The sequence below is a fragment of the Pholis gunnellus genome (assembly GCF_910591455.1).
Source record: "Pholis gunnellus genome assembly, chromosome: 5".
Taxonomy (NCBI): domain Eukaryota; kingdom Metazoa; phylum Chordata; class Actinopteri; order Perciformes; family Pholidae; genus Pholis; species Pholis gunnellus.
In genome coordinates, this window is record NC_136531.1 from 17,860,578 (window position 1) to 17,871,264 (window position 10,687).

The 10,687-nt window shown below is 46.5% G+C and overlaps 1 protein-coding gene across 1 annotated transcript; it reads right to left on the reverse strand.

Annotated features, from left to right (window-relative positions):
- Positions 1-44: 44 nt before the first annotated feature.
- Positions 45-6,626, reverse strand: epn3b (epsin 3b; the record flags this gene model as incomplete). The annotated part of the gene is made up of 11 exons (XM_079160234.1): positions 45-337; positions 431-715; positions 895-990; positions 1,131-1,301; positions 1,400-1,520; positions 2,444-2,530; positions 3,231-3,349; positions 4,421-4,718; positions 5,054-5,137; positions 6,177-6,335; positions 6,558-6,626. The coding sequence occupies 11 exons, from the start codon at positions 6,624-6,626 to the stop codon at positions 45-47; spliced, it is 1,782 nt and encodes a 593-aa protein (XP_079016360.1).
- Positions 6,627-10,687: the final 4,061 nt, after the last annotated feature.

Below are 10,687 nucleotides of genomic sequence, written 5' to 3' on the forward strand. Positions count from 1 at the left end.
CCTAACTCTGCAGACCATGCAGAGCTTGGAAGATGCAGGCGGTCTCAGAGGAAGGGGTTGTGGCTGTGTGTCTGTGACTGGGAGCGCTGCGCCGGACGAGGAGAAAGGGGGAGCAGGGGCTGTGGGAGGTTGGAGGGAAGGTCCAGGAGTCCGGCGGGAGGTTGTGTGAGAGAGGAGGGGAGCATGGGTGGCTGGTGGGACAGAGGGAGAGGCAGCGACGGGCTGTAAGAGAGCATGTGGGGGGGCAGCGGGGATGTCGAGGATGGTCGCATTTGGTTGAGGGTGAGGCGAGGCTGATCGCAGTGGAAGGGGTTGGTGGGAGACGGAGCACTCAGACCTGAGAAGACAGAGTTGAGTGAGTGGAAACGTTTCAATAATATCACAAAAATGTGCCCGCGAGTACAGCACATGAGTTAAAGCTATTTGTTACCTGAGAGGAAGGGGTTGTTGTGCATCTTGCTCGGGGGGTTGGAGGTTATCAGAGCGTCTAAATTGACCAACGAGGCCCCCGTAGGTCCCAGGAAGGTCTCTGGAGTTCGACACATGCGTGTAAGTGGGGCGCTGAGCGGGGGTGCCAGCCGGGACAGGTCAAACATCTCCGGGCTGGACGACTCTCGACCATTTACCTGCGGTTTCACCGGAGGGTCAGTCCCAAATGGATCTGGTCTGGAATCTGCTCCAGCAAATGGGTCAGAAACCCCAAACAACTCTGCATCTGCATCAGGAACAGAACAAATAATAGTGTGTGTACTGTCAGGCTACCTGCTGTCCATGGTGCTGGAGTAAGAGATTTCCCCTTTCCAATCACTGTCAATGCAGGAGACTTATTGCTTCTGTAAGATCTAGATGTACAGTCAAAGCCACAGTACTTCTGGCTGTCTTGTACTACACTACCTGTGGGACTAGCAGGCTCAGGGGAGGACACTTCTGGAATCTGCTTTTTAGGATTCTCCTCTTCCTGATCAGCAAACGGATCCGCCCCATCACCACCTGCTTATCAAGTTGAAAACATTATCATCTTAGCCAGTGTGCAGATCCTAAAGTTTTTATTGACAGATATTTAAAACTACAATGTCTATGAAACTACAACGTATATGCATACTGATGAGGCTGGTGTTTCTGAAAGGTACCTCCGTCTGTTGGGCTGTCCCACGCATGATTGACGGGACTGGAGGAGACAGGCGCTGCTTCCCAGGGATCTGTGCGTGAGTCAGCAGATGGTGCCCAGGGATTGTTCGCATTGGAGGATGAGGGAGGGGCCGTCCAAGGGCTACCAATCACAGGAGTGCTGGAGTGGACCGCTGTTACGAGAGGCAGGCGGTAAACACAAAACTCAGTGCGAAGCATTAGAGACTAACAAACTAACAGAATGTGTGTGTGTGTGTGATGAGCCACCCACCTACAGAGTCCCAGGGGTCAGAGGTGATGTCGTCGGCGGGTGGCGCATTGTTCCAAGGGTCACCCGGCTGACGTGGGGCCTCAGATGAGGGGCCAAAAATGTCCACCAGGTCCAGCATGGCCTACAGAGGGAGACAAAACCTTTCTGTGACTCTGTGCCAAACATTCACAGGTTTGTGTTACTGGATGGGTTTTTGAACCATGCAAGGTGAAACATATCCAACCCTGTTGAGATCTATTGAGGAGAGAATAGGGACTGATAAGGTTATTGTGTAAATCAAGCAGAAGAAGAAATGATGAAATGTTTTACTCATGCTGTGTCAGTTACAACTTTTTCACTGTCCAATAAAAACCACGAGGCTCCAAAAATGTTATTTTTCAGATACCCTGATTGATTGAGTTTCTTTATGGTTTGGTGACTTACCAGGAAAAAGTTAGATCACTTAAAAAAACTGCGTTGTTTCTCTGGAGCATGAATGTGCACGTCTCACTGCCACTGTAGTGAAAACACTCGTTTCTAACAGCAGGAGCGATTTAAGCGTCGTTGAAGATATGTCAGGAATTACGTCAGTCAGAGAACCATTGAGAAGGTCTATGGAGCACCTGAAAGTACCCGGATTTCTATGATAAGCAGTGTAATATGACCAATTACAAGCCATGGGGACCTTTACACAAGACAGCTGGTGACTCTGATTGGCTTGTTGAGAGGCCAATAAGTAAAGGAGCCGGTGTGCTACAAGATAAGGAGAATGCTTTCAGGGAGATGTCATGCTGAGCTCAAGGTTAGACAAGACAAAGTCATTATCATTCAGCAGGCGCCTCTTTCTCCTCTCTCAGCTCTCTATGGTTTCTCTCTCAAACCTCCCTCATTATACTGATCTATGTCTTTTTGTCTCATTTTCCTCACTATAAACTCTAAATGCCTGCCAAAAAACACCTGTAAATGCACCTGCCCACTTCTCCATGCAAACACACACACTCGTGTAGCATGCAAACACCCACACACACACGTCCTGTACAGCACACACACATTTTTATAACTCACCTCCTGAGTCCCCGACTGACTCTCTCTCCTGCTCTCATCCATCGCTTTCTGTAACAGAGACTGGTCTCCTTGGCGACAGCACTGCTCCTGCAGGGGCGGCATCGTGACATCATTAACATGATCGCAACAACCATGAGCGCGGCAAAACTAAGGCAGCGCTGGTGGCTTTTTTTGTGCTGATGAAATATTTAGTTGACACAGACCAAGAGGCTGGTTCAGAGCAAAGCAGAGAGAGATAACACAGAGGATGTTTTATAGAAGCTTAAACATTACTCGTGTGAGAAAAGAGAAATGTATGTTTGGGAGCCAGTGGCCCTGGAAGGGAGTAAGCTGGCTAAAGACGGAAAAAGTTAGGAAGAAATTCATTGGATGGCCACAGATAAGCATTTTAGTTAAGCTGTGTGAACTAGAGGGTTAATAAATGCTGAAACTGAAGGGTAAGAAGAGGTGTGTTTCTCTGTGTGTGTGTGTGTGTGTGTCTGCTCATGCTCCTTTCGGCAAAGGCTTAAATCAATCTGTAGTTGTGTGTCTTCATCCATCTCTATGGTAACAGGGGATGGAAGGGCTAGCTAGATTAAGGTGGGCGAATGCTCAGAACGCTTGTAACAACATTTTCATTATTGGAATCATCAAGAGGCAATGAGACATGTGTGGCTCGAATACAGAGGAAGAGTGTGTGTGTGTGTGTGTGTGTGTGTGTGTGTGGAGGGAGGGTATGCTGTCCCACTAGAGGAGCTAAAGGAGCTTACACATCACAATATGTGTGTGTATGTATGTGTTGTTTTACCTTCTGACTCTCCTCCCTGCTCATGGCTAAAGCCAGCTGGAGTTGCAGCTCCTCCTCGCCGCTGGTCTGTGGTCGAGCCTGCTCCAGGTCTGAAGCGGCGCGAGGTGACGAGGACGAGGCTGCAGAGGGAACAAGTGAGGGAGTTTGGGGGAGGAAGCAACGACGGTGCTTGAGGAGTTATGGTCAGAATGACGTGGGGATGCATGAGTAGACGCATAGAGACTGGAGCACAGGAAGTGTGGGGCTGACTTGAATACTTTCAGGCCTACGCTGCAGTATTGAAAATCTATGTGGTGGATTGTCCAAAGTGCTGGGCTACAGCGCTGGGGATCAGCCTGAATACAAGTGTGTATTTTTAACACTTCATCCATTTATGAATTGCCAACACATACAATCTCCTGCTCAGTGCTCCAGTTAAGATCACACTCTAAAGGTGCTAAATTCGAAATTCAGAGCATAATTATGATTGAGGGAATGCCTCCATACAGCTCTCAACATGGTGACAGCTAACGGCGCTGAAAGTGCAACCTCTTGTTGTTTTCAGCCACATGCAGGCAGCAGTTTCCTGTTAAAAACGCTCTAGAAAGACTGGCCCTGCCCTGCCCTGACTGTCTACCACACAGTTATCGATGACACATTGTGACTTTGAGGGGAAAACGGCCACTTCAACCGGGGATGTTTTTGGTTCTCGAGCCTCAGGGTGCCGTAGAGAGCCCACTGCGGCTGAGCGCACTACAACGAAGCCAAGATGCCACACAAGAAAACGTACTTGATTAAGCGACACAAAGATGAGACTTATGCTTTTTCAGAGGTGTTTTTAAACAATATTTTCCACTGTCTCCTGCGTGGATGAAAAAGTCCAGAATGGGTCATGAAAGCCCACTGTACACTACCTGCTCAGCACCAAAGAGCAGACAAAGTTAGCGACGAGCTGGTGAACATGTGAGCATTTAGCAGCTAAAGAGTCAGATATTTCCCTTTAGGAGCTCGCGGAGATCAAACACAGAGCTAAAAGGTGAGAGAATATTGGACGTACATTGGCCAGGTGACCAGAAACACAACTCCAAATGAATGGTAATGTTGCTCTGTGACTGCTAGATGTGTCAATATGTAAGTTCACCATATCAACATAAAATGTCTATGTTGACACAAATTGTGTTATTGCAGGTTTAAATACCCCAAATACTCACAGTTAAAGGAGGATGGAGAGCCTCTGGAGCGGCTGAACTCCTCCCCGTACAGCACCGCCATGCTGGGCTGGCTTGTGCGCCTGCCTGGATGGTAAGACGGAGGTATACCTCCATACACACCCCCGCCCCCTCCACTGCCTCCCCCGGCCATTCGCTCCTTGGTCTTTAGGGCTTGACTCCTCTCCTGGCGGAGCCGCTCCTCGTCCCGGAGGAGACACACCAGTTGGCGGGCTTTTTCTCTCACGTTGGCCCCCTGATCTCTGCCGTCACGGTCCACGTACTGGAAGTCACGTAGCGTCTGAACCACACATGAAGACAGTAGACATTTGAGGATATTTTAGAGGTCAACTTGAACTTTCAAGTTGTGGTTTAGAAGATGCAGGAAAACCTCAATAACGTGATCCTCAGGAATGGGAAGATATCTCAGTTTCAGAAGAAAAGAAAACATAAACTAAGAGTTTATACGAGGGAATAACTGTTTGATTTAGTTTTAAAAAAAATATGGACTCAAGGAAGAGTAGTGGTTGCCAGGGTAACAGCTAGACATGATCCAAATGAACAACATACAATAAAGAGGATCTGTTCCTGAGGCGTTCAGATTGCTGATGTTCTCCTCTTGTTGAAGTCCACTACCTGAATAGTGAAGGCGTTCTCACGGCATTGTTGGGCCACTCTCTCTGATCCTGTCTTCAGCAGGTAATCCAACAGAGTCAGGGCCTGTAATCAAAGTGCTGATTACCACACTGATACTCCAACATACAAAAACATTATTTTAATGAATCGATATGTCCAACGAGATGGATACAGAAAAGAAGGGTCTAAGCCATGTTAAAGGCTCTGTTGGGCTGTACTTCAGCTTATAATGTCAGAATGCTAGCATGCTTACAATGCTAATGCTATAGGATGTCATAGTTTGGCAGGGATAATGTTGGTTTAGCCTGTTAGCATGCCAACATTTGCTAATCAGCACTAAACACATAGTACAGCTGAGGTTGTTAAGAACACCATTAACAACTAAAAGGTCAACCTCATGGTGGTCCGAGAGGAAAAGTCACAGTATCACCAAAGTCGACGAGATGCACCTTCTGGGCACCATTGATCTCTGTACCAAATGTTGTGCCAATCCATACAGTAGATGTTGAGATATTTGATAGAAAAAGTAAAAACTTTGACCTGCTGGTGGCGCTAGAGGAAAAGTCAGAGGATCACAGCATAGTTGTCAGAGTATATCCTCTAGAGACCTTGAACATCTCTTGTAAATTACATGGCAATCCAACTGATAAATGTCAAGATACTTCAAGCTGAACCACAAATGTCAACGTCAGAGAAGAATCTTAAATTAATTATTAAAGTGGGGAAAGGTAAAGAGAGGGAAGTGGTGGTGGGTGGTCAGAGAGAAGCTACAGAAACAATTAAAGCTAAGTAGAATGGAAGAGAAACATACAATGAGAGGATTTCTGATTGGTAAATGGACTTCCGACCTCTCAAAGCGCTTTAACACTACGTGTCATCATTCACCCATTCACACCCATTCATACACGACAGGGGCTAAAATTCAGGGTGCCACCTGCCCATCAGTACTCTAAACTAATCATTCATACGCATTCATAGCAATTCAGGGTGAAGTGTCTTGCCCAAGGACACATCGACATAAACTAGCAGAGCCGGGGATCAAAACCGCCGATCAGCTGATTGAAGGACGGCCCTGCTCTACAACTGAGATGTCGGATCTGACAGAACTCTTTCATGGGGTCACCTTGTAGACGTGTCTCCAGTTCTTGCCGCTGTCGTTGAGGCGTTTCCACACCATGCCCATGACCTCGGCAAACGCCACCACATTGAAGGTCAAGTCAGCGATCTCTGACATGAGAGACGAGGATGGGCCCCACGGATCGTTCGAGGTGGCCTCGCGAACCTACACGTCGCCAGCAGAGGAACGGTGATATCCATTTCCATTCATGTTTACATTTCATGCATATAATGTTATTTCTCACCCAGAGTAACAGCATCTTAAAAGAAGTGAGAAATTACAAGTGGCAAAGCATATTTATGGCAGAGAAGTCGAGGAATAAGAGACCGTAGAGATTTTGATTCTAAAGCAACTGCGCAATGACACCAAGCAGTTCATTTGTAATACCTTGATCTCCGCTTCTGAATAGTTGTGCACAATATTCTTCACCTGCCGGCGCAGGGCTGAGGTTGTCATGGTGACAGGTGATGGAGGATGTGGAGGGATAGAAAGTGGAGAAAACAGACACTCAACAGGTGAAGAGAGGGGCTGAACGGGGGGGCGTGGACTGGAGGAGGAGAGGGGAGATGCTGTGGCAAAGAAGGCTCCTCTTCCCTGTCAGGAGTTATAGGACGCCCCTGTAAGAAAGAGATAGAGACAATATATGAATACAAATGAAATCTGATATGTCATTCTCACCCTATAAGGTTTTATCTAATTGGCAAAATGAAAGTCCCCAACCTGCTGATGGGACATTATGAAACTCAACAATGTTTGGAACTACTGTTCCCAATGCTTTGGGGTGTAAACAGTATAATGTTGCTATGGATTCATGGAGTAGCGCTGTGCGCTATGTTCAACTTGAGGCCTGTTTTTTTTTCATTTGGAAACTGAAGCGTGAAACGTGATGATTCTCAGGTGAGTTCTGGAGCTTTTTTCCAATGATTTCAAACTCATATAATGACTATGCTGACATGCTGATGTTTAACAGATATCATGTGATAGTTTTTGTAGGTATTTGGTCAAAGACTTGGACAAGTAGCAATTTGGACCTGATGCTACCACACTTCATCCTGACGGGAACATAACCGACGTTGCCATCCACAGGGCCAGATCTATAGCGTGGCTAAGAACAATGAGTCAAGTTAAAGGCTGCGCTCGTTGATGTATGTCTTTGTTATATACGTCAATATGAAAACACTGAGCAATACAAACAATGACTGATGATAGTGACTGAATGAGGAGCTAACAATTGGACCCCGCTTAAGAAATAGGTCATACAAAAGCTTTGGCACTCGGGTGTCTGATGAAGCTTCTTGGCAGCTTCATTTATTCAGGCCAACACTCACATGCAGCTGCCTGTGCACATGCACACACACACACACACACACACACACACACACACACACACACACACACACACACACACACACACACACAACCAACCCATTTTCTCCTACGAATTCATATTTCAGAGAGGACACAAGGGAATCGATTAATGGTTCCTGTGATACTTCTTTTTCTGCCTGAGACTTCAGTATCAGAACATATCTGTGGTGGTCAAACGTAAAGGTTATTGTGAGACATTTCATGGGCTGGATCAGATCATTCGGATGATTTTGGACTATTTGATGCGATCAGTATTGTGATGTGGGTTGATACGGATGCTTTGCCTGTGGTTAGCTGGGCTTTTCACTGTGAGTGGCATTGTGGTCTTTTTCGAAACATGAACTCATTTGTACTTGGTTCACTCCAGACGTAGATGTTGTTCCCTTCCTCTGTCAATATGTGCTCGCTTTTGTAGATTCCTGTTCCTATACGTTTTAGGGACATCCTCTATTTAATTCTAGCCAGATAGAAGGTATTACTTATGTATAACCTATGGGGGTACAAGTCCAAAAAGTGCAAGAATCATGCAATTACATCAAGACAGCAAGATCATGCATTTGACACTGAATATAAGAACATTATTAACTGGCCCTGCTATTGTCATGATGACTAACAATAACGATTATATTTAACAATTACTAACTGTTTAAAAGACTCGTGCATTTAAAAAAAATGTCAATGTCACTGTCCACTGCTGCTCCACAACAGTTCACAAAGGCTGTCACACTGAAACAAGTCACAGGATGACGAGAAGCAAACATCAGCAGAAGTGCAGTGGAACTAAGATGCACACAGCAGGGACACAGACAGAAAACTCTGAGAGGACGAGCATGAGAGTGTTTGTGTGCATGTGCAGGGGAGAGAGAGAGAGAGAGACAGACTGTGAAAGAGACAGACAGGCAGAGACACAGGCAGACAGAGAGAGAGAGAGGCAGAGAGAGAGAAAATGAAGGGCATAAAGAAGAGTGAAGCTCAGCAACTTCAACCAGTATCACCTTTCTGCAAGATCATCTTCAGCTTTGTACACACACAAACACACACACACACACACACACACACACACAAAGGTTATCAAATGCTGCTGTTGTCTACCGCAAGGTGTTTGAAACGGTTCTAAACCCTTTACCTGACCCTCACACCACGATAATTCACAATATGGGAGTAATATGATTCTTTGTGTGCATGACGACTCATGTGTGCATTGACAGTGGTGGAAAAGACAGTTCCGCAAATGTATTCTTCATGAAGAGCGGCCCCTGTCAGTGTTGTATTCATATTAATCATTACAGTGAGTGCATTGAGTTGTAAGCTGCAGTTTAATGTTGTAGAACTACTTAATACTGTAGTTTAATCTATAGCAATGCATAATGTTTTATAAAACGATGTTTTGATGTAAAATCTTTCTCTTCAAAATAATAAGTGAGAATAGCTGCTTAGTAAAAACTACAATACTTTCCTCTGAAATGTAGTGGCATAGAAGTATAAAGTATAGCATCGTACAGAAATACTCAAGTAAAGTACACGGATCTCAAAGTTGTATTTAAGTGTAGTACTTGAGTTTCTTTCCCATATGGCTTTTTGAATTGTACCATCTACTCTATAATCCTCTTCTGTCCTATCAGGAATGCAACCAGCTGGCCACAGATCATCTCAACGGATAGAAACAACACTAACATTCATTTTAATGAGTCACATGCAGAGACAGACGGTACTGTTGAAGTCATCCAGGGACCAACTGTGAAGTTGTGAGTAATGCAACAACTCCTTCGACACAACGACAGCCCCCGTGGTGGTTTTACTTGGATAGTTTCTGATTCATAGCAATGAGCTTTACATTCAAATGACTCATCAGGGTGTAATAACTTCAAAATAATGTCCTCCTAGAAGTGTTTCCTCCTAGGACCGTCTCCTAGAAGAGTCACCTGATGAAATCACCAACCCGAGTCGTGATGCCCAACTGCAGCACGACAGTCTGTCTGTCGAGACCATCACTAACTTCAAATACTTCCTCGTTTCTGAACTGGCATGGCCCGGTCTGATGCGCCAACATGCTTAAACACAGAGGACCTACGTCAACCCCTTCGTCCACATTTATGGATGCGCATGCGCGATGTGACAGCAGGTGTAGGCTACTGTATATTTCAGGTAGCGATGGAGAGGAGGGCGCTCATGGTGGGTCTACATAATGCATTACTCAACCCACCACACATACACACACACACACACACACACACACACACACACACACACACACACACACACACACACACACACACACACACACACACACACACACACTCTCTTGCGGTGGATTCCCTGTGCGAGCTGCCATGTGTGGCACAGATTCATGTGCAAGGCCAGCTGCCACTACAGTTGCGTGTTACGTGCTACGTACGATACACTGTAGACTACATGTAGCCTAACGTTAAATATACCCAGTTACATTGTGAGTCATTGGCCAAGGAACTAACCCCCTGGTCGTCTCAACGTGCCGCTTACCTTGCCCATTGCTCATCTCTCGTCTTGTCCGCTGAGCATCCTCGCCTCTCCGCTGTCTCCTCCCCAAGTCCCGATAATATATCCCCCTCCGCTGGGATCAGCAAAGCAGGGCAACCGCGATTCTCCCCTCCGCTCCTTTATCCGGCAACACGCGAGAGAGGAGCCCGAACAGTGAGTCCTTCAATGGGAATGTCGGCGTCTGAACCCCCGGCCTACACCCTGGATGGATGCGAGCCGCTCGGGCAGGCAGTGGTGAAATCCGCATAGGACGAGGATAAGCCACAGCAACACGGCTCACTCGCTCCCTCTCTCACTCACTCGGGCAGCCTCATCCACACACGCATACGGCACCGGGCAGGCCAACGCACGCATGCACAATCACAACGGTGAGCGTAAAAGAGAGGCAGGGACGGGGGACGGGGGACGGGGGGGGGGCTTCGTTTGCAGAGTCAGCGGTACTGTTAACCTACTATCGCCCGCTGATGCGAGTGTGACAGTGTGACTGACACGTGATGAATATTCAGTGCACATCCACGGTGCCAGAAGAATAATCAGTTTATTGATTTCACAAGAAAAAGAGGGTACAAAACAGAGATTCGGGAATCCTCCGTGACACGTTTTGGTTACATTTGGTTGTATATATTCAGTGG